The 24,477-nt window shown below is 43.8% G+C and overlaps 2 protein-coding genes across 5 annotated transcripts in view; one reads left to right on the plus strand and one right to left on the minus strand.

Annotated features, from left to right (window-relative positions):
- Window positions 1–24,477, minus strand: part of LOC137421278 (HAUS augmin-like complex subunit 4) — a 61,822-nt gene that overhangs the window by 19,937 nt on the left and 17,408 nt on the right. For both annotated transcript variants that reach the window (XM_078771632.1, XM_078771631.1), the window contains exons 7-11: window positions 22,596–22,726; window positions 20,884–20,952; window positions 20,586–20,800; window positions 17,467–20,486; window positions 738–803 (exon numbers count right to left, since the gene is read on the minus strand). In XM_078771632.1, coding sequence (XP_078627758.1) covers window positions 20,617–20,800; window positions 20,884–20,952; window positions 22,596–22,726 — 384 coding nt within the window. In that variant the 3' untranslated portion in view covers window positions 738–803; window positions 17,467–20,486; window positions 20,586–20,616. The remainder of the gene's footprint in view (window positions 1–737; window positions 804–17,466; window positions 20,487–20,585; window positions 20,801–20,883; window positions 20,953–22,595; window positions 22,727–24,477) is intronic.
- On the plus strand, window positions 15,171–19,671 carry LOC137421280 (exosome complex component RRP42-like). 3 transcript variants are annotated; one of them, XM_078771635.1, is made up of 3 exons: window positions 15,171–15,347; window positions 19,116–19,271; window positions 19,513–19,671. In XM_078771635.1, exons 1-3 carry the CDS (start codon window positions 15,312–15,314, stop codon window positions 19,612–19,614), a joined length of 294 nt encoding a protein of 97 aa, XP_078627761.1. In that variant the 5' UTR covers window positions 15,171–15,311; the 3' UTR covers window positions 19,615–19,671. The 3 variants fall into 3 exon arrangements, with proteins under 3 accessions (XP_078627761.1, XP_078627759.1, XP_078627760.1); XM_078771633.1 differs by lacking the exon at window positions 15,171–15,347 and adding an exon at window positions 16,422–16,487; XM_078771634.1 differs by lacking the exon at window positions 15,171–15,347 and adding an exon at window positions 17,527–17,585.

Below are 24,477 nucleotides of genomic sequence, written 5' to 3' on the forward strand. Positions count from 1 at the left end.
TTTTCTGAATAAATAATACTAAGTTTAGACTCGCGTTTTGTGTGTGTCACTCACTCAAACATGAAGGAAGTGACCTTGGTGAAAGTCGTTTTCCCCATTTTCAGAAAATTAAATCCATACAGTTTCAAGATTATGAGCGATAAATCCAATTTGGTTTAACAAGTGGATGCTGGTACCACGACAGTAACTAAACACCAAATATTGTAACATTTGAAAGATGTACTATGTGGTCAGTACTCAGGAGAGCATACATTGTGACGTTGAACTTTTCCGAATCCAGGACCACTGTAATTAACACACATATGGGCCTGACACATTAACCCACCCACTCAGGAACCTTAAGATTTCACTTTTCTATTGCCTAATGCCACCCTTTAATTAGAAAATCATGCTAGACAAACGGTCATTATGTGCAAAACGACCCCGGCCGAGCTCCTGATCTACCTAAATGTGGTTAGTTTCGTTTAAACATGCATCCAGATATTTTTGGTCACATTCCATTCCACGCTTGACTAATGGTGTGTTTGGTTTGTATTTATGTTGCTTTTCCTTCTCATATTCAGTCTAATTACGTAAACCTGCGTCCTTTTCTCAAACCATTGCCAAATGGATGGTTGAAGTAGTGATTTGGTGACACAGTACTTTTACTGGTCAGGAATCCATAGCAACAAAGATCACTGTGAGACACGACCTCAGAATATTGCAGGAATGTGTAGTATTTATTGTATCCCCCATACCAATCTGCTTGCGGTAATGGTTGATCGGGATCTTGGTGGCATTTCCATCTCTCCGCCCCATTATACCTGTGCAAAGATGGGATGAAGGCCAGCATAAATGCCAATATTAATGTACAACTGAAGAAAAGAAAAAGAAAAGTGGCATGCTACACTTAACATGTAGCAATTCATAATGACTGGTGCTTTTTTAATTTGAACATTTATGTTGACACTTTACACCCTATAAAAATCTTATATAAAAATGGGGGCCAATTGTACAATAAGCAACATGAATATTGTACCATCTGAATTGTACAATTAAGAATCATCCTCTGGTTTGGTCCATATCCAAGCCGATGTTGTCGCTGAGGTTTCGGTCAAAAATTTCACTTCTCTAACAGAAAGTCCACTATTCTTCAAAAATCTCTCCATTGAGTGTGCACATAATATCCACATCCAACTTTCACAACATAAATCTCAATATACTGTCATATGAAAAAGTTGGTTCATAGCTGGACTGAGATCAGCGTAACATTGTCTGTGTGTTTCGAGTAGGTTATATTGCCATGTGACAGGGACCTGTCGGTGCAAGTCGCCTCGTAAAATGTGACGCTGAGGCAGCGTATGTAATTTGTAGATAGGATAGTCAGTAATATGGTAGACATAAACACCCCTTGTTTGTGGGTGGGGCCATGTGAGAAATTCATGTCATATTTGTACATTATTATTTCTCTGGCCAGTGTGTGCCAGCCATGATGGCACAGTGTACTGTGGAGCTGAAAGTGGCAATTGATATTTTTATTGGGGCTGCCCCATGGGTGGTACATCCAAGGGGAGGATTCTGCCCAAGAGGAAGGGGAGGAGGAGAAGCTGTTCACGGAGGAACTTGTGAGGCACAACATTATTGTGGTGGTCACTGACGAATTTTGGGATTGACCCAAGCTTGTATGATCCTGTTTTGGAGAGGGGAAGAAGCGACCTTGTAACAGAAGAACTACACCTGCATGGAGTGCAAAGAAGCGCTTGAGGGTGAAGAAGGTCCTGGGAAGAGGACGGAAGGCAGATCAGTAGGACTCTTGTGGAAAGGCCAAAAAGGGTCATGAGGGCTTGTTGAGGGGCTACTTAACTCTGGCTTACTCTGTCTTTGGACTGACTTCATCACTGGCTCTCGGTGTTTCGCTCCTGGCTTTTAAAAGCGGGCTGCATCGAGTCCTACATCGGCACATCATAAACAGAGGAACGCCACTACTTGCAAAACTTAATGTTTGTACAAGTGTGATCTGTGGTGCCTAGATCAGTACCTCCACCACAGAAGATGGATAGAGGTTATGTTTTCAGCCCTATCTGTTTGTCTGTCTGTGAACAGGATATCTCAAAACGTTGAACAAATTCTGACAAAACTTGGACAGGTTGGGTGTGTGACAAAGCAAAAATTGATTCAATTTTGGTGAAGATTAGAATCCGGATCAGATATTTTTAAAGTAATTCTTCACCATTGAGTGATTGGGCCAAAACCAATATATAGCATGATACTATATTTCAACTAGATCTGCACCAGGTAAAGCGCATACCTCTGCCTGGCTGAACAGTTTACGTTTTGTATCCCACTGATAGGCCGGATCTGGATTCAGACCCAAACCAAAATCGAATCGGCTTCTTCTCGTCATGTAACCAACTTATTCACCTAGTTTTGTCACAAGTCATCCACATCTTTTCGAAATATCATGCTATATATGGTTTTTGACCCAATCACTCAATGGTGAAGAATCACGACCTGTGGCATGAACACCACCAAAACCTCGGATTTGAAATAGCGGGGAAAAATAATGGCATTAAAACGATCATTCATTTCACTCATTCATTCCTCGCCAGAGGAGAGGGCATGGCATTTGAATCCGTTTGTTACTTGCCGGAAAAGATTCCGGCAAGTATGTTCATCGGTTGGTTACTTGCCGGAAAAGATTCCGGCAAGTATGTTGATCTGTTCATTACTTGCCGGAAAAGATTCCGGCAAGTATGTTGATCTGTTCGTTTGTTACTTGCCGGAAAAGATTCCGGCAAGTATGTTGATCTGTTCGTTTGTTACTTGCCGGAAAAGATTCCGGCAAGTATGTTGATCTGTTCGTTTGTTACTTGCCGGAAAAGATTCCGGCAAGTATGTTGATCTGTTCGTTTGCTTGTCTGTCTGTCTGTTTGCAGCACTACGTCTACACTGTTGCACGTAGAATCGCCAAACTTTGCAAACATATTGTTCTTGCCCGGGAATAGAATGTGCCCAATTTATGACGTCATCGGTCACGTGGTTCGGCCGCCATCTTGGAAAAACTTTGCACCTCTATATCTCAGAAAGTGCTGAACAGAAAAAATTGAGACATGGCTCATTGCAAAGAACTCTCGATGGGGAATAAAATATGTTAATGATGACGTCATCAGTCACGTGGTTCGGCCGCCATCTTGGAAAAACCGAAAAATTTTGCACCTCTATATCTCCGAAAGTGCTGAATAGAAAAAATTGAGACATGGCTCATTGCAAAGAACTCTCGATGGGGAATAAAATATGTTAATGATGACGTCATCAGTCACGTGGTTCGGCCGCCATCTTGGAAAAACCGAAAAATTTTGCACCTCTATATCTCCGAAAGTGCTGAATAGAAAAAATTGAGACATGGCTCATTGTAAAGAACTCTCGATGGGGAATAAAATATGTTAATGATGACGTCATCAGTCACGTGGTTCGGCCGCCATCTTGGAAAAACCGAAAAATTTTGCACCTCTATATCTCCGAAAGTGCTGAATAGAAAAAATTGAGACATGGCTCATTGTAAAGAACTCTCCATGGGGAATAAAATATGTTAATGATGACGTCATGTATCACGTAGTTCGGCCGCCATATTTGTTCTAAATGGCCGATAAAAAAGTACATTCCAGCAAGTCCTCGGTCTCTGACCGATTTTTCATCTGTTTGTCTGTCTGTCTGTTTGCAGCACTGCGTCTACACCGTTGCACGTAGAATCGCCAAACTTTGCACACATATTGGTCTTGCCCTGGAATAGACTGTGCCCAATTGATGACGTCATCGGTGACGTGGTTCGGCCGCCATCTTGGAAAAACCAAAAAACTTTGCACCTCTATATCTCCGAAAGTGCTGAATATAAAAAATTGAGACATGGCTCATTGTAAAGAACTCTCCATGGGGAATAAAATATGTTAATGATGACGTCATCAGTCACGTGGTTCGGTCGCCATCTTGGAAAAACCGAAAAACTTTGCACCACTATATCTCCAAAAGTGCTGAATAGAAAAAATTGAGACATGGCTCATTGGAAAGAACTCTCCATGGGGAATAAAATATGTTAATGATGATGCCATTGGTCACGTGGTTCGGCCGCCATCTTGGAAAAACGGGAAAACTTTGCACCACTATATCTCCAAAAGTGCTGAACAGAAAAAATTGAGACATGGCTCATTGTAAAGAACTCTCCATGGGGAATAAAATATGTTAATGATGACGTCATCAGTCACGTGGTCGGCCGCCATCTTGGAAAAACGGCAAAACTTTGCACCACGAAATCTCCAAAAGTGCTGAACAGAAAAAATTGAGACATGGCTCATTGTAAAGAACTCTCCGTGGGGAATAAAATATGTTAATGATGATGTCATATGTCACGTGGTCGGCCGCCATCTTGGAAAAACGGCTAAACTTTGCACCACTATATCTCCAAAAGTGCTGAACAGAAAAAATTGAGACATGGCTCATTGTAAAGAACTCTCCATGGGGAATAAAATTTGTTAATGATGACATCATATGTCACGTGGTTCGGCCGCCATCTTGGAAAAACCGAAAAATTTTGCACCTGCATATCTCTGAATAGAAAAAATTGAGACATGGCTCATTGTAAAGAACTCTCCATGGGGAATAAAATATGTTAATGATGATGCCATCTGTCACGTGGTTCGGCCGCCATCTTGGAAAAACGGCAAAAACTTTGCACCACTATATTTCCAAAAGTGCAGAATGGAAAAAATTGAGACATGGCTCATTGTAAAGAACTCTCCATGGGGAATAAAATATGTTAATGATGACGTCATCGGTCAGGTGGTTCGGCCGCCATCTTGGAAAAACCGAAAAACTTTGCACCTCCATATCTCCGAAAGTGCTGAACAGAAAAAATAGAGACATGGATCATTGTAAAGAACTCTCCATGGCGAATAAAATATGTTAATGATGACGTCATCAGTCACATGGTTCGGTCGCCATCTTGGAAAAACCGAAAAACTTTGCACCACTATATCTCCAAAAGTGCAGAATGGAAAAAATTGAGAGATGGCTCATTGTAAAGAACTCTCCATGGGGAATAAAATATGTTAATGATGACGTCATGTATCACGTAGTTCGGCCGCCATATTTGTTCTAAATGGCCGATAAAAAAGTACATTCCAGCAAGTCCTCGGTCTCTGACCGATTTTTCATCTGTTTGTCTGTCTGTCTGTTTGCAGCACTGCGTCTACACCGTTGCACGTAGAATCGCCAAACTTTGCACACATATTGGTCTTGCCCTGGAATAGACTGTGCCCAATTGATGACGTCATCGGTGACGTGGTTCGGCCGCCATCTTGGAAAAACCAAAAAACTTTGCACCTCTATATCTCCGAAAGTGCTGAATAGAAAAAATTGAGACATGGCTCATTGTAAAGAACTCTCCATGGGGAATAAAATATGTTAATGATGATGCCATTGGTCACGTGGTTCGGCCGCCATCTTGGAAAAACGGGAAAACTTTGCACCACTATATCTCCAAAAGTGCTGAACAGAAAAAATTGAGACATGGCTCATTGTAAAGAACTCTCCATGGGGAATAAAATATGTTAATGATGACGTCATCAGTCACGTGGTCGGCCGCCATCTTGGAAAAACGGCAAAACTTTGCACCACTAAATCTCCAAAAGTGCTGAACAGAAAAAATTGAGACATGGCTCATTGTAAAGAACTCTCCGTGGGGAATAAAATATGTTAATGATGATGTCATATGTCACGTGGTCGGCCGCCATCTTGGAAAAACGGCAAAACTTTGCACCACGATATCTCCAAAAGTGCTGAACAGAAAAAATTGAGACATGGCTCATTGTAAAGAACTCTCCATGGGGAATAAAATTTGTTAATGATTACATCATATGTCACGTGGTTCGGCCGCCATCTTGGAAAAACCGAAAAATTTTGCACCTGCATATCTCTGAATAGAAAAAATTGAGACATGGCTCATTGTAAAGAACTCTCCATGGGGAATAAAATATGTTAATGATGATGCCATCTGTCACGTGGTTCGGCCGCCATCTTGGAAAAACGGCAAAAACATAACATATACATGACATAACATATGTCATGTCATGTCTCACGAGGGAGATCTCGCGAGATCTTGGAGACGGCGGCAGGGATTTTCGAAGCTCCACACGGTCTCCACGTTTTTCGAAGTTAAGTCTGTTCACAATTGTATTTTGTCGAAACTGTATTTATCTTTCGGTGTGTGAAGTTATTGTGTGCAACTTTGGTTGTTTCTCGGTGTTTATCTTTCATAAATTGATCGTCTGTTTGCCGTGTCGCGAGCAAGGCCTTTGCCGCGTCGCGAACGATTTGAAATCGAAGTTAAGTGATTGTTCCCATTTGTATTTTCGTTAAAACTGTATTTATTTATGGTGTTGTACGTATATTGTGTCCCAACGAAGATTTTTCGGTGCAAATCTTTCATACCTGTATTGAAAATCGTGTTAATTCGTGTCGTGTCTTGAGGCCTTGTACAGTGTGCACTGTACAACCTTGAGGCTTTGTTTTTCTCAGCGGTCCGTCGTTTGTGATCCAATAACTTTCGTTCTCTGTATTCCCAGTCTTTTCACCCATAGCCTACTTCCTTGTGTAAATCTCAACTCAAAAAAAACAAAAAAAACAACAACAACATTTCCTTCTCTGTTCTCATTCGTTTATTCATTCTTATTCGTTCGTTCGTTCTTCGACCACGTGTTTCTCCCCCATTTCCCCAGATAGTTTTCACTCATTAACCTTCAATGTTTACACTTTCCCCTCAAGTTATGTATTCCGTCATATTTTATAACACCTTTTTCTTCTTCTTCTTTAAAAGGCTGCTTTCGACTTGCTCACCAAATCAATTCATCCCAAAAAAAATATCCATCTCCTATAGTGCCTTTTTTCTACATTCCCTAAACTCTCCTGCACTCCATCCTCCATCCAGCGTCCTTAAACGTATTTTTAACTCGAAGGTCACAAGAAACTCATTTTGCAATAAATGTTCGTTTCCCATAAATCGTACACTTTCAAAAATCCAATCTCACCCCTCCCCTCCAAATCTTCCCCATAACCCCTCCCCTCCAAATCTTCTCCATCACCCCTCCCCTCCAAATCTTCCCCATCACCCATCCCTTTCAAATCTCCCCCCTTGCCCCCTCCCTCCTAAACTACCCCCTCACCCCTCCCCGCCAAGACGCCCCCTCGCCCCTCCCCTCCTAGACTCCTGCCTCACCCCTCCCCTCCAAATCTCCCCCATATCCCATCCCTTTCAAATCCCTCCCCTTGTCCCTTCCCTCCCAAACTCCCCCCTCACCCCTCCCCTTCAAATCTCCCCACCCTCATTGCTTCTCAATTTCCCCCCTCTCACTCCCCCTCCTCAAAGCGTCCTCCCCGCTTCTTCCCCCTTCAAACTCTCACCTCCATCTCCCCCAACCTTCTGCCTCGCTCTTCCCCCTCCTCAAATAACACCTCATTGTGGCTCACCCAATCACCATCAAACCTTTTGTCCGCCCCATCCTTCCCTTTCTCCGAGCTATTCTGAAATCTCTGACACACCTTCAACAGCTCTCCCTACCTCTTCCACCTCTTCCACATCTTACCCTACCCCTCCTCCCCCCTGTTCTGTATCTGATGCTCCCCCTTCCTCTTCATTAACGGTATGGACCTCAAACATCCGGGGCCTTCGTTCAAACTTAACTGATCTCTCCATACAGGTTGCTTCTGTCAAACCAGACGTGATCTGCTTAACAGAAACTTTCCTCCTTTATGATGTCTCTGATTCCATAGTATCTCTCCCGGGCTACTCCCTCCTCCGGTATGATAGAGCTGAGCCTCGTCCTGGAGGCGGGGTTGCCATCTTTATCAAAAACTCTCTTCCTCACTCGCCCTGCACTGCACTCTCTCCACCTCACCCCCAGGAATACCTCTGGCTACGGCTTCCCCTTCGCTCCCACCTCTTGTTCATATGTGTGTTGTACCGTCCACCAAACAGTGATGACTCCATCTACATCTCGCTGTCTGATGATATGGACCAACTTCTATCTACTCATCCCAACTCTCTCTTCCTCATATGTGGTGATTTCAACTGTCATCATGCCAGTTGGCTGGGTGTGGGTACCTCTCTCACTTGCCATGGCTCCTCAGCAAAGGACTTCTGCGACTCACTGGGACTGACACAATCTGTCAATTTCCCGACCCGGATCTCAGTCAACGGAACATCTTCTCTTCTGGACTTGGTTATGACTAACTTCCCTGAAAATGTCTGCTGCTCTTCTTCTGCTCCGATCGGATCATCTGATCATGTCCTTGTTAAAGTGGACATCTCTCTGACCATACTCAGGGAGCCTGCTCAGCGTCGACGAGTCTGGCATTTCACTCAGGCCAACTGGCATGGTCTTCAAGCAGCCATCAATCATCTGGACTGGTCTCCCATCTCTACCACCTCTGACATCAACTCATCCTGGGAATTCTTCCAAAGTAAATTGCTCTCTCTCATGCACAGATTTATCCCATCTCGTCTTCAGTTGTCATACCCTTCCTCCCGTCCATGGTACACGGAATCTTGTGGTGAGGCTGTTGCCCAGAAACAACTTGCCTTCGTCTCCTGGAAAGCAAATCCAACGGAAGGAAATCTCATTTCCTTTCACAAAGCCCGAAACAAGTGTGTGTCCACCCTCAGGAGAGCCAGGAAACAATATCTCTCCGTTCTCAAGACCGAACTCTCTTATCTGTCTCCCTCTTCCAAATCCTGGTGGCGTCTGGTCAAATCCGTTTCTGGTGTTTGTTCCCCCTCCATCCACTCCCTTACCTCAAACGGCTACACAGCTGACTCCGCACGTGAAAAAGCTGAATGCCTCAACTCTGTGTTTGCCTCTAAATCTTGTGTCCCAAACCCATCCCTCTCTGTACCCACCATACCCAGTCGTACCCTGCTGCTCCTGGACTCCGTGTCCTTTCCTCCTGACAAGGTGGAAAAGTTTCTGTCAACCCTCGACTCTGATTCTGCAACTGGACCCGACGGCATCAGCCCACGGGTCCTAAAATCCTGCTCTGCTGCTCTATCTCACCCTCTCTCTGTTCTCTTCACCATCTCTTTTGCTCAAGGTCAACTGCCATCTGCTTGGAAATCAGCCAACATCACCGCTTTGCACAAAAAAGGTGCAAAAACAGATCCTAGCAACTACAGACCAATCAGCCTTCTCGCAATTATCAGCAAAGTCATGGAATCCATCATTGCTTCGGATATGAAATCTTTCCCCTTCTCCAATGGCTTGATCTCTGATCATCAATTTGGTTTCAGACCAGGTCACTCTACTCTGGACATGCTGCTTCTGCTGTCTCAACAATGGATGGAGGTCCTCAATGCCAAACAGGAAATTAGAGCTGTCTCCCTCGACATATCACGTGCCTTCGACACGGTCTGGCACCCCGCTCTGCTCACCAAACTCTCCTCCTTTGGTATCCATGGAAATCTCCGCGCATGGCTGGCGGACTTCCTCTCTAGTCGTCGTCAACGTGTGGCCCTGAATGGGTTTCTCTCATCTCCTCTTCCTGTTCATGCTGGAGTTCCCCAAGGCAGTGTTCTGGGCCCCGTGCTTTTTCTGGTCTTCATCAATGATCTCTCTGACTCTCTCGAAAATCCTCTCTATCTCTTTGCTGATGACTCCACTCTCTGCCGCTCCATTCCTCTTCCCTCAGATCGGCAGTCTGCTGCCTCCTCACTCTCTGAAGACCTGGACAAAATCACAGACTGGTCAAACAAGTGGAACATGTCTTTCAATCCTGACAAATCTCTCACTCTTACTATGTCTCTCCGAAAAGATCGACTGGACAACCCTCCCATCTACTTTCTCAACAATCCTCTCCAAGAAGTTCTGTCGCTCAAGATTTTGGGTCTCACTATCTGCCATGATCTTTCTTGGGAAAACCACATTTCCAAGCTGGCCTCCAAAGCCAGTCGCCGACTGGGCATCCTCCGTCGTGCGAAGTCCTTCCTCGGCACACCTGAGCTCCTCACCACATACAAGGCTTTCATCCGCAGCTCAATGGAATACTGTTCTCCCCTATGGGCCGGTGCTCCTGCCTCACACCTAGCTCGGCTTCACGCTGTTGAAACCAAAGCTTTCAGAATTATTGGAATCTCCCGCGATGAAGCTATCTCTGAGGGCCTTTCACTCACTCACCGCAGGCAGGTAGGTGGTCTTTCTGTCTTCTACCGACTCCTCTCCGGCCTTGCACCCCCAGCTCTCTCTGTGCTCTGTCCCCCAAATATTCCTACAGGTCGCACAAGATCTGCCAGCAACCCTCTGATGGTTAAACTGCCGAAATCTCGGCTCTCTGCTCACCTTCACTCTTTCATTCCTCTTTTCTCCCGCCTCTGGAACAAACTCCCTCACTCCCTTCAATCCCACTCCTCCCTCCAGGTCTTTAAAACAGCTGTTCACCACCATCTCTTATCTTCCCCCATCCAAAACCTTGATCTTTTCTACCCCCGCTAATTCACCCCAGATCCACCTTGTTTGAAATTCCAACTTCTTTCCTGGAAGTCCTGTCAGTGTCCATATGTTTTATACCTCTCCCACCGCCCCCTTCCCACGCCCCCCCCCACCCCCAAAGCCCTCGCCCTCGCCCTCTCTCAGATCTCTCGATGTCTCCATGTCTCTCGGTCCCTGCTCTCAAATGTTGTGTTTGTGTCCTTCCCCCTCTCTCCCCATCTTGTCTACCGCTCCCTATGTTATATGTTTTATGTGTCGGTTTGTCTTTCTGTGTGATTAATGTTCGCTCTTTCACGAGCCTCGATCTTGTATACAAAAAAAAAAAAAACTTTGCACCACTATATTTCCAAAAGTGCAGAATGGAAAAAATTGAGACATGGCTCATTGTAAAGAACTCTCCATGGGGAATAAAATATGTTAATGATGACGTCATCGGTCAGGTGGTTCGGCCGCCATCTTGGAAAAACCGAAAAACTTTGCACCTCCATATCTCCGAAAGTGCTGAACAGAAAAAATAGAGACATGGATCATTGTAAAGAACTCTCCATGGCGAATAAAATATGTTAATGATGACGTCATCAGTCACGTGGTTCGGCCGCCATCTTGGAAAAACCGAAAAACTTTACACCTCCATTTCTCCGAAAGTGCTGAACAGAAAATATTGAGACATGGCTCATTGTGAAGAACTCTCCATGGGGAATAAAATATGTTACTGATGACGTCATCAGTCACGTGGTTCGGCCGCCATCTTGGAAAAAACGAAAAACTTTGCACCTCCATATCTCCGAAAGTGCTGAACAGAAAAAATAGAGACATGGATCATTGTAAAGAACTCTCCATGGCGAATAAAATATGTTAATGATGACGTCATCAGTCACGTGGTTCAGCCACCATCTTGGAAAAACTGAAAAGCTTTGCACCTCCACATCTCCGAAAGTGCTGAATAGAAAAAATTGAGACATGGCTCATTGTCAAGAACTTTCCATGCGGAATACAATATGTTAATGATGACGTCATCGGTCACGTGGTTCGGCCGCCATCTTGGAAAAACCGAAAACTTTGCACCTCAACATCTCCGAAAGTGCTGAATTGAAAAAATTGAGACATGGCTCATTGTAAAGAACTCTCCATGGGGAATAAAATATGTTAATGATGACGTCATATGTCACGTGGTCGGCTGCCATCTTGGAAAAACGGCAAAACTTTGCTCCACTATATCTCCAAAAGTGCTGAACAGAAAAAATTGAGACATGGCTCATTGTAAAGAACTCTCCATGGGGAATAAAACATGTTAATGATGACGTCATCGGTCACGTGGTGCGGCCGCCATCTTGGAAAAACCGAAAACTTTGCACCTCAACATCTCCGAAAGTGCTTAATTGAAAAAATTGAGACATGGCTCATTGTAAAGAACTCTCCATGGGGAATAAAATATGTTAATGATGACGTCATATGTCACGTGGTTGTGCCGCCATCTTGGAAAAACGGCAAAAAATTTGCACCACTATATCTCCAAAAGTGCAGAATGGAAAAAATTGAGACATGGCTCATTGTAAAGAACGCTCCATGGAGAATAAAATATGTTAATGATGACGTCATCGGTCAGGTGGTTCGGCCGCCATCTTGGAAAAACCGAAAAACTTTGCACCTCCATATCTCCGAAAGTGCTGAACAGAAAAAATTGAGACATGGCTCATTGTAAAGAACTCTCCATGTCGAATAAAATATGTTACTGATGACGTCATCAGTCACGTGGTTCGGCCGCCATCTTGGAAAAACCGAAAAACTTTGCACCTCCATATCTCCGGAAGTGCTGAATAGAACAAATTGAGACATGGCTCATTGGAAAGAACTCTCCATGTGGAATAAAATATGTTACTGATGACGTCATCAGTCACGTGGTTCGGCCGCCATCTTGGAAAAACTGAAAAAATTTGCACCTCCATATCTCTGAAAGTGCTGAATAGAAAAAATTGAGACATGGCTCATTGTAAAGAACTCTCCATGGGGAATAAAATATGTAAATGATGACGTCATCAGTCACGTGGTTCGGTCGCCATCTTGGAAAAACGGCAAAACGTTGCGCCACTATATCTCCAAAAGTGCTGAACAGAAAAAATTGACATGGCTCATTGTAAAGAACTCTCCATGGGGAATAAAATATGTTAATGATGACATCATATGTCACGTGGTCGGCCGCCATCTTGGAAAAACGGCAAAACTTTGCACCACTATATCTCCAAAAGTGCTGAACAGAAAAAATTGACATGGCTCATTGTAAAGAACTCTCCATGGGGAATAAAATATGTTAATGATGACGTCATCAGTCACGTGATCGGCCGCCATCTTGGAAAAACCGAAAAACCTAGCACCTCCATATCTCTGAAAGTGCTGAATAGAAAAAATTGAGACATGGCTCATTGTAAAGAACTCTCCATGGGGAATAAAATATGTTAATGATGATGTCATCGGTCACGTGGTTCGGCCGCCATCTTGGAAAAACCGAAAAACTGCACCTCCACATCTCCAAAAGTCCTGAATAGAAAAAATTGAGGCATGGCTCATTGTAAGGAACTCTCCATGGGGAATAAAATATGTTAATGATGACGTCATCGGTCACGTGGTTCGGCCGCCATATTTGTCCTAAATGGCCGATAAAAAAGTACATTCCGGCAAGTCCTCGGTCTCTGACCGATTTTTCATCTGTTTGTCTGTCTGTTTGTCTGTTTGTCTGTCTGTCTGTCTGTCTGTCTGTCTGTCTGTTTCCAGCATGACGTCTACACCGTTGCACGTAGAATCGCCAAACTTTGCACACGTATTTGTCTTGCCCTGGAATCGACTGTGCCCAAATGATGACGTCATTGGTCACGTGGTTCGGCCGCCATCTTTGAAAAACCGAAAAAAATTGCACCTCCATGTCTCCGAAAGTGCTGAACAGAAAAAATTGAGACATGGCACATTGTAAAGAACTCTTCATGGGGAATAAAATATGTTAATGAGGACGTCATCAGTCACGTGGTTTGGCCGCCATCTTGGAAAAAACGAAAAACTTTGCACCTCCATATCTCCGAAAGTGCTGAAAAGAAAAAATTGTGACGTCTCATTGTAAAGAACTCTCCACGGGGTATAAAATATGTTAAGATGACGTCATAGGTGCCTCCATTATGACGTCATATTTAGACATGTACAAAACTTCATCCGATCAAGATGACATTTCTTGAGCATAATCAAGGGACAAATTGGTGGAGGGAAAAAAAATGATGACATCATCGGTCACGTGGTTCGGTCGCCATCTTGGAAAAACCGAAAAATCTTTGCACCTCTGTATCTCCAAAAGTGCTGAATAGAAAAAATTGAGACATGGCTCATTGTAAAGAACTTTCCATGGGGAATAAAATATGTTAATGATGATGTCGTAGGTGCCTCCATTTTGTCGTCATAATTTGACAAGTACAAAACTTAATCCGATCAAGATGAAATTTCTTGAGCATAATGTAGGAATAAATTAGTTTAGAAATATTTTTTTTTAATGATGACGTCATCGGTTACGTGGTTCGGCTGCCATATTTGTTTCAACACAAAAGCCTTAAAAACCACTGGAAATACATCCTGGCGAGGGTTTGCAATCTCTGATTGCTCTTTTTCTTGTTCTTTTTTGTGATTGATGTTAGGCCAAATAAAAATATTGCTGGTCTCAGGTCAGATCCAAGTTCCAGAATGATGCGGCCATGCGGTTTTTTTTCTTTTCTTTTTTTTTGAAAAGCATGGATTGCCTTGTGGTGCCTCATGCCTTGTGGTCCTCCTCATGTTCCGTGGCACCGTCCAGAGAGGAATTAAAGACAGCCAATGGGACTTGTTGGCCTTTTTGTAAATAATGAACACAAGCTTAAGTTATTTTAAAATGTATTTATTCTGAAAATCATTAAGTTCTTCAAGCATATTATAGACTGCCATTTCGTTCTCGAGATCGCCTCGCCGTACCGTCAAACATTCCAATGCGTCCATCGCGTCAACACTGCGCATGCGCAAGTGGTCTAACATTAACAGGCCGATGGTCTGCCACGATCCCTTCTCCCAGTCCACCAGATTATCAGACACTTCCAACTTCATGACAAACGAGATAGGATCCAGGCGTAACTAACGAGACCACCCGCAGCTCTCTATGCCTTCTGGTTGCTTCACAAAAACCCGACAAAGAACGTCTTCGTTTCAATAAATGACAATATCCAACCGATTGGCTTCATGACGTCACGGTACACAAAACTATTCATATCTTTGGAACGGCTGGTTGGATTTGGACAAACTAAACGTAGTTTTGTAGGGGAGAACCGTGTGCGAACGTCGAGACCAATGGCGACCCTCAGAGACCCGTATTCCCGAGACAGCGTGCCGGCCCGGAAACATGCACACATTATATGGCTCCTCACGCTCGAAATCGCGTTTTCGGCGAGAACGTGACGTCACGGCTCACTTAATTGTAATTATCTCGTCTCGGCGCCGCCTCAAGTATACGCGAATACTTGAGGCGACGCGGCATCGTTTATGTTTAATGATCTCACTCCATGTTTGTGGACAGACAGACAAAGTGGCTCAATTGGTAAAACCTGCTCTTTGGCGAAATGAGCAAAGAACTTTGTGACGTGTCTAATCACCTGAAGGGACTCGAATCCAAATCACAGACAACAGGGAATCGAAGTGAGGCGCTTTGATCGATGACGTGGAGGTCACGTGCCCGGTTTCCCGACGTGTGAACGTTCAAGAACCTGTAATCAGGAAACCAACCGAGTACTTTGCTCCGATTGAATGAGGATAGCGATACAAGCTCAGGTGATCGTTCAGGTAAAACGGATATAAAAACTGGCTTTCATTGTATTTCAAGGACGAAATTATTTTATTCGACATCGCACACACTGCGTACAAACTACAACTGAATTACATAATACTTGGTCCTTTTCGATGGTTAAACTTCGCCATTTGACAAGCACAAAATCTCAGTACATGTGCGGAAACGTACCTGAGGTGGTGCAGCAACGGACGTGACGCGAGCGAAGCAATTCAAATAGAAAAGGAATATGTAATGAATTCTCCGCTCAAGGCGACAGGTGGCGGATCGGTGGGTTACTCAACCACTCGATTCCGTTTTGTGCATCGCTCAGTCGGTTCCATGGACACGGTAGGTGTCGCTGTTGGCTCGAATAAGGCGAGTGGAGTCACGTGGTGCTTTACAGTATATATGGAAACGACAATCAGCAACGGTGCTCACTCTTATGGAGGGAAGGGAAGGAGGTAGGAGCGAATGGAGGTGAGCAGTGAGTTTGGTGAGAAGTGGAGTTGGGAATTTAAACCAGACTGGACAGCTCAATGGTAGTTGCACTACCTCTGTAACATCCTATCGGATAAATGCAACCAACACAGTATGTCTGTTTCGGCTGAACATGGAAGATTTTCTAGTTAAAGCAGAGAGAGAAGACGCTAAAAAACCCAAAATGATAGACGTCTGGCACGTATAACCAAAAGATTCAATTGAAGGAAGTTGAGTTTAATGAGTCACTTTTGCATCAGCAGTATTGCAAAGTATCTTTACGAGCTAATCTGCACTTTTATTAAAACTCCACCATGTTTACATCACAGCAAAACACCTTCACCTAGGAAGCCGATGTATACCCTCTTCATTGCCTCTTCTCTTCCCAGTCCCTCTTTTCCAAATATCTTCTCACTTTTCACACCTCATACCTGTCAACCACAAATTATAGGCACAATATAACAATCTTCATTACATGGCTTGTGCACGCACGCACACACACACACACACACACACACACACACACACACACACAATTCGCCTCCTCCCTCCCCCCACACCCCCCATGAATGGCAAGGCCGTCCTGTACTGCATATACCTGAACACTGCGGAGGGTATCGTGTTCTATGAACTGTCTTCTCATCGTGCCTCCACTCCAACAACGAAGGAGAACAGCGGTAATGTTTTCACCCTTGTCTTTGTTTGTGAGCACAATATCTCAAAAGGATTCGGCCGAAACTTGGTGGACAAGTTGAGAGTGTGACAAGGAAGAACCGATTCAATTTTGGAGAATATCCGAATCCGGATACGATAATTTTTTCAGTTATTCTTCACTATTTAGAGATAAGGACAAATCGATATATAAAGCACGATATCTCAAAAAGTTATGGATGATTTATGACTAAACTTGGTGGATGAGTTGGGAAGGTAACAAGAACAAGCAGATTAGATTTTGGTTCAGGTCCGAATCCAGATCCGGCCGAGCAGTGGATACAAAACATAAACTGTTCAGCCTGGCGGAGGTGTTCCCTCTAACGAATGCCGTTCTAGTTAATAGTGACGGAACACACCCCAGGTATGTTTACAGTCTGGGATGGCTCACCTGTAGTTAGTGACGGAACACACCCCAGGTATGTTTACAGTCTGGGATGGCTCACCTGTAGTTAGTGACGGAACACACCCCAGGTATGGTTACAGTCTGGGATGGCTCAGCTGTAGTTAGTGACGGAACACACCCCAGGTATGGTTACAGTCTGGGATGGCTCACCTGTAGTTAGTGACGGAACACACCCCAGGTATGTTTACAGTCTGGGATGGCTCACCTGTAGTTAGTGACGGAACACACCCCAGGTATGTTTACAGTCTGGGATGGCTCACCTGTAGTTAGTGACGGAACACACCCCAGGTATGTTTACAGTCTGGGATGGCTCACCTGTAGTTAGTGACGGAACACACCCCAGGTATGGTTACAGTCTGGGATGGCTCACCTGTAGTTAGTGACGGAACACACCCCAGGTATGTTTACAGTCTGGGATGGCTCACCTGTACTTGTAGTTAGTAACGGAACACACCCCAGGTACGGTTAAAGTCTGGGATGGCTCACCTGTAGTTAGTGACGGAACACACCCCAGGTATGTTTAGTCTGGGATGGCTCACCTGTAGTTAGTAACGGAACACACCCCAGGTATGGTTAAAGTCTGGGATCATCGGGCGAGGTTCAAACCGCCAACCAACGGATGCTCCTGCCTCCAACGACTTCATCTGCTCCAAGTGTGGTTCGTCTCAAATTTAAATAATTAATTATTGCCCGTCACGTGACACAAGATCGCTTCGATGAATTAATCGTTTCAGTTAATTGCAAACATGATCATTGTTCCATATTTCCCGGGAATTAAATGCCGCATTAAATCATGTTCGGTATCTGTTCGGAATGACCAAGGGAACTCGAATTAGTGCAGCATCATAAACGAACAATAAACGTAAAGTAAGAAAAAGTATTTAAACTTGACGCCTACAAAAGTCGTGGAGGCATCTTCAATACAAACCTTGAAGACATGGCCTGTTACAAGTATTGGTGGAAACAAAGGTTCCAAGTGACGTATTTAGTGTATTTGTTGAAATACCGTCCATCGATTTGATGATCTGATTACGTGAGGATTAAGGTGTATATCGGTATTTCTGTAAGCTCGGCTGGTTTCCCCATTACACGTTTCCTTTTCACAACCGCGTCGTTAGTATTTTATAACGTCCACAAAGTCTAATATAACATCGTCTTTACAATGAAGCCTTGTCAAAATGGTTATACTAAATAATGTGATGAAGTGAAGCTGAGGTGTCACGTGGTTAATGAATAATGATATAGTTGCGCGGCAGCAGAACAATACAATAGGCCGACTCGCTCTTCCTTTGCGATGATGTGAACGGCAGTTGGTGAGAGGGACTGAGCGAAACGGACAGCATAGGTGGACACATGAAAGAGCACAGGTATTGGGACAGATACGGACAAACTCTTGTGTCTGTGATGAAGAGAATTTAAAATTACGATTTTATTGATGCTCCTGAGTTTTGGGACAACATACGCGACATGACCAAAAGTATGCGGACACCCCTTCTAATTAGTGGATTCGGCTATTTCAGCCACACCCATTGCTGACAGGTATATATAATCAAGCACACAGCGATGCAATCTCCATAGACAAACATTGGCAGTAGAATGGGCCGTACTGAAAAGCTCAGTGACATTCACCTTGGCACCGTCATGGGATGTCACCTTTCCAACAAGTCAGTTTGTCAAATTTCTGCCCTGCTGGAGCTGCCCCCGTCAACTGTAAGTGCTGTTGTTGTGAAGTGGAAATGTTTAGGAGCAACAACAGCTCATCTGCGAAGTGGTCGGCCACACAAAGTCACAGAATGGGACTGCCGAGTGCTGAAGCACGTAAACATCGTCTGTCCTCGGTTGCAACACTTACGACCGAGTTCCAAACAACAGCCTCTGGAAGCAAAGTCAGCACAACAACTGTTCTTCGGGAGTTTCATGAAATAGGTTTCCATGGCCGAGCAGCCGCACACAGGCCTAAGATCACCATGATGAAATATTTTGAAGAGATGTTTTCGAATTTAGAAGATGATCTCGCCCATTCGGTGCCCGGCGATGACGTCATGAAGCGCCGAGAGATGGAATAGGAAAGGAGCGGTGTATAACAAGACAGCCGGCTTCCCCGCTCCATTTCCCCATGAAGGTTTGGTGTAAATGGGCATCTTGTGGCAGGTTCCATTCACTTTGCTGAGTTTGTGTTGTTTCACAGATCGGGAAGCAGTTTGTTGTCGATGCGACGCCAGAGGAAGAGGCATGTTGTTTGGCAAAGCTGCTGCTGGCTTTGAGACCGGATGGAACCTTAACAGCATTCCTGAAGGAAGGTACAAGCAGCCTCGTCCGAGGGAGCATCTTTGAAATGGTGCAGGTAAGTGGTGATTGACTGCGTTACCATTCAATCTTATGCTCCAATAACAACATTCATTGTAGTCGTGCAGTAACTGCGAGCTCAGCCCACCTTTGCTCCGTGACATTTTATCACTATCATGAACATTTCATGTTGGAGGATGGACATCCCATGGAAAACCAAGTCAAAGCTGTTTTTTGCTGCTGATAAGAGGTAAATGTTTCAAATTTCTCAATTGCAAAATTGTTTCTCGTTTTCCTAGGTGGGACAAAGAGTTGGAAAGGAAATGCATTTTGCTTTGGACAATTCGTCGACCAAGCAAGAAAACTTCTCCTGCAAAGATAGAATTGGTTTTCTTGGTTAATATTCTCCCTAAACGAATTATTATGTTGCTGTGAAATAAAAACGGCTCTTTCTTTGATTGAGTGTTTTATTTATTTATTTTTAAAAATGGACAATATTTCTTACTTATGCTAATTGTATCTGAACTACCTGTGTGATGCTTAATCTTACAAGGTGTGTAAACTTTGGTTGGTAAGGGCAGCTTCCAACAAAACTGGGGATTTATACTGATACTTGTTTTCCTGTGATGATATATGCTAGAAATGTCACCTGTGTTGATGTGGATTACAAATGAGAAACTGAACTTTGACCCAGAGTTGAATGGAGTTCATTCGAGAAGGCTCGTATTTTGTGTCTGTGGACAGGTATAATGGTGCTCGGGGTATGTTAGCTGCTGTGGTACCTTAACAGCATCCCCAAAGCGAAGTTGTCATTTTTAGTCTGGTGTTGGCTTAGCGGTTAGGGTGCCGGCTTGGGATCCTAGGATCCTGGGTTCGAATCCTGGTCGATCGCTGAATTAACACCAGGGGGGTTGACTCAGCCTGTCATCCTTCCGAGGTCGGCAAATTGAGTACCAGTTCACTGGTAATTCCCTGTCTGCCGCAAGAGGCAACTAACAAGGTTGGCGGCAGGAAGGGCATCCGGCCACAAAACATTGCTTCAAAAAGGGGACCACGGTGCTCAAAAAAAGGCCAACCCCTGCTCTGCGAGAAAAATGGCCTCGAAAGGTGGTTCTTCTTCCTTCATTCTCTTTTGCTCTGATGAAAGGTGAATGCCGAAACATCACCTTCTTTGCTTCTAACAACGTTTAATATACTTCGTTCAACACTCTTCATTCCATCCACTGAACTTTGACCTTTTCTTGGGTCACGCACTTTACTTTTTAGCAGCTCACTGTATAAATCGAGGAACAAACAAAATACACAACAAATGAAGTACTTCTTGTTGACAATTGAAAAATACAAGAATATAAATCTGGTAATTTGTGCTCACCGTAATTTGGGCTCTTCCCATGCTCCCCAAATCAGGCTTTGGTTTTACTGATTTCACACAGAGTCCATCTCTGGTTGTCAGCTGCGTTTTTCAGTTGCTCGTATTCCTCTACCAAAGCCGAAAAGCTTTGGCCCAAGCCCCGGTAGACCTCCAAATTCCTGGTCACCGTGTCATGTGCCATTTGCTGTGCAAAGATTTCCTCTTCGACCAAAGACCTGCACGCAGAGGCAAAATGTGCGTACCGTGAGTGCTGGAATGCCTTGCTGGAGCAAAATGGCGGAAGCACAGCATGACTTACCTGATTCGCCTTTGTGCTTCAACTTTTTGTGGTGTATACGTATCGCATAATATTTTGAGCTTTTCTAATCTGGAAAGAAAAAGCAAAAAACATTTTATCCAATGCAATCACTCCATTTCCTTTAAATCGCCTTGAGCATTAGGTCATGTGACATGATGAGTACCAGTGTTTAAGACTAGATGATAAACAAACATGGTAAATATAATTTCAATTTGGGTCCCCTGCCTTATTAGCCAGGAGTTAAGAGGGGACCACGAACCGGCCAATAAGGCCTTAGCCAGGATTAAAAACTGGCTATCCATTATCCCAGAACAATACGCTTGGTGTTGGGCTAGCGGCTAGGGTGCCAGCTTAGGATCCTAGGATCCTGGGTTCGAATCACGGTTGATCGCTGAATTAACGCCAGGGGGGTTGACTCAGCCTGTCATCCTTCCGAGGTCGGCTAATTGAGTACCAGTTTACTGGTAATTCCCTGTTTGTCGTTAAAGGTGGCAAAAAGGGTTGGCGTCAGGAAGGGCATCCGGCCGTAAAACATTGCTTCAAAAAGGGGACCGAAAAACAACAACAACCACGGTTCCCGAAAAAGGCCAACCCCTGCTTTGCGGGGAAAAATGGCCTCTAAAGGTGGTTATTTTTTTTTTTTATAATACGCTGGGATTCAGGGGCCTACGCGAAACTGGAATAGAGCAATGAAGCATCAAACAGAACACGGTTGCATCTTTTCCATTGACATAACAGAGCATATCGTTACAGTTTGCGCGTCCCCCCACAGCAAATGCACCCAACATACAGCGGTTCCCGAGTTAGTTATTTCATTATTAAATGTTCCAGACAGTCTTCCCTTGTGTCCATGGTTTTCAAAGAGAATATGCATTGTGTGGGATGAGTTCGGATTTTTTCCCCCACTTTTACCCCATTTTCTGTGAATTTCTGCACAACTGCTTAGGAGCAGATAGACAGACAGACAGCAGACAGCCGATTACAATATCCCCCCGTTTGTTTATAAAATGTAGGGATAGTTAATTTTCGTCATAATACGAGTTTGAGGCCGACGTCCTCAATGTAAAGTTGAGGCTAAAGATGGTGGAAGAAGAAATGCGGGCAAGGGGGTTAACAAGGAGAGATGCAGAAAATAGGGCAAAATGGAGAAGATTGTCATGGGGACCGCAAAGCTAACCCCCGCTCTAGCAGCGAAAATGGCCTTAAAATGCATGCATGTTGTTGTCCTCAATGTAAAGAGTACTAATTGGCATCAGGCAGATGTACTAGACAAGTCACCATGGAAACAGCATCTCTCCTTGGAGAGTGGTAAAACTGTTATTGTGCCGTGGACGTGAAACTCCTTGCGACACTGCCATTAATAAACATTGGGAAGTTAATATAATGATGCAAACAAAGCCTTTACACCCCCGTGTAGATTACAAGTTTCTAATTAAGTGGTATGACATGTGCTTTCAATTATTTCTGACAAATTTCATCTACTTCTACCATCCATCCTTAAATTTTCTCCCGTTTAAAAGACGGGTACACAGGTCGCTAGCTAAGGGCCAGCCAGTGAACCCTTTTGCCTTTTCTTTGCCAATTCGCTTGAAGACAAAAAACAAGTGTAACAGAGTTAGCTCTCACACGAGCCTCGATCTTGTATATAAAAACAACACAGTGATGGTAACTTTTTTATATGTATAAAACTTCCAATGCTGTTCAGTTCTCACCTGATTTTGTAGCAGGTGGCTCGACACTTGGCTTGAAGGAAGTGCACGTGGACTGCGTCGGCCTGCGACTGGATCTGCAGTTGACATTGTGCCACCATATTATCAAGGATTGCCAGACTGTTCAGCAAGCTCTGAGAAAGTAAAAAGAGAATAGCAAAAAAAAACAAAAATTAAAAACAATTTGGAGATGAAAAGTTTTTAATTCTTATAAATCAGAAAAATATTCTGGAGAAAATGGTTTTCTTCATAAACCTTCTGGCAGCGGTTTTCTTTGGGTGTGCACAGTTTTCTCAACTCTACGAGATCCTCCCTAACAGGTAAGTTTAACACACCAGATCTGTCCCTCATTACCGCCACCTCATTCCCCCTCTTAAAAGGTCACCCGTGTTGTCGCAAAACCGAAAAAAATAACGCAAAAAGTGTTGTTGTTTTTTCACAAAGTCCCCCATCTTTTCATATTTTGAATGCATTGACCACCACCCTTTCATATCTATTTCACACTATTCCTCTTCCATTGCTAATTTTTTTTTTTTTTTTTTTTTTTGTATACTGAATCGAGGCTCGTGAAAGAGCTAACATTTACTTCACAAACAAATCAACCAGACAAACAAAATATATAAAAAGAGGGAGCGGAAAACAAGATGGGGAGAGAAGGGGAAGCACACAAAAACAACATTTGAGAGCAGGGAGATGTGTGGAAGGGAGAGGGCTTGGGGGGAGGAGGCGTGGGAAGGGAGGGATTCTTCATCTTTCTCCATTTTAATACGCAAAACCCTTTAAAAGATGTTTTAATAAATGAGTAATCTCCTTTTACTGTCTATTGAAAACACCTCCCTCCCATTCAGCTTCTTCTTTCCGACCTTTGTTTCACTTGTGGCTCGCTCGGCGTGACCTCTCCATGCTTTTAATCGGTCGTCCCTCCACCCCGTTTACAACGTATGACATCGTCTTGCTGAAATTGCAACACAGCAGAGAATGCATTTTCTCAACGCCCAAGTTAACCAATTGATTGAGCGAGTGGTGTGCCGAGTGGCCGGTTTTCCATGCATGGACTAATCACACGCCAGTTATCAGGATTACGGTTCGATTCGACATTATCTCCCAGGGATATTTAATTATGCTGAAACAAGCGACGACCAGCAAGTGGAGGATGAAACAGGTAAGCACAACTTACAAAACAAGGATTTATTAAATAATAAGGACCGAGGCACGAGAAATGAACGGATCGATGGATCAAGCGGGACGAGAAACAGCCTTGAATACCAAATTAAAAAATTAATATATCATTACATCACAGGGGGGCATCCACAAATAACCGTTTCAAATTTGAACTGTAACAATGATTTTTGAAACTAGAACGGCACTCAGTAGAGAGCGTACCTCCGCCTGGTTGGCCATATCACTGAATGGTGAAGAATCAATTAAAAATTAAATAATTCTCATATCTGAATCCATATTCAGATCTTCACCAAAATCGAATTGAATCGTCCTTGTCAGATACCCAACCGGTCCAAACAAGTTTCGTCCAAATCCGTCCACAACTTTTTGAGATATCCTGCTATGTATCGTTTTTGGCCCAAGGGTCCCAATGGTTTTTGGCCCAATGGAGAAGAATCACTTAAAAAATTCTACTAGCCGGATCCTAGCCGGATCTTCACCAAATTGTATTCACTTCGTCCTCGTCATATACGCTACACCCATGCCAAATTTCGTCCACAACTTTTTGAGATATTTTGTTCACAAACAAATGGACAAACGGACAGACAAACAGACAGGGATGAAAACATAACCTCCACCCACCTTTGGTGGTGGAGGTAAAAATTGGACACGACGATGCAATGCATTTGAAAGAACAATTCTTGGTTTGAATTGATCATCATCA

The sequence above is a fragment of the Myxine glutinosa genome, chromosome 2, assembly GCF_964187855.1.
Source record: "Myxine glutinosa chromosome 2, kmMyxGlut1.1, whole genome shotgun sequence".
Taxonomy (NCBI): domain Eukaryota; kingdom Metazoa; phylum Chordata; class Myxini; order Myxiniformes; family Myxinidae; genus Myxine; species Myxine glutinosa.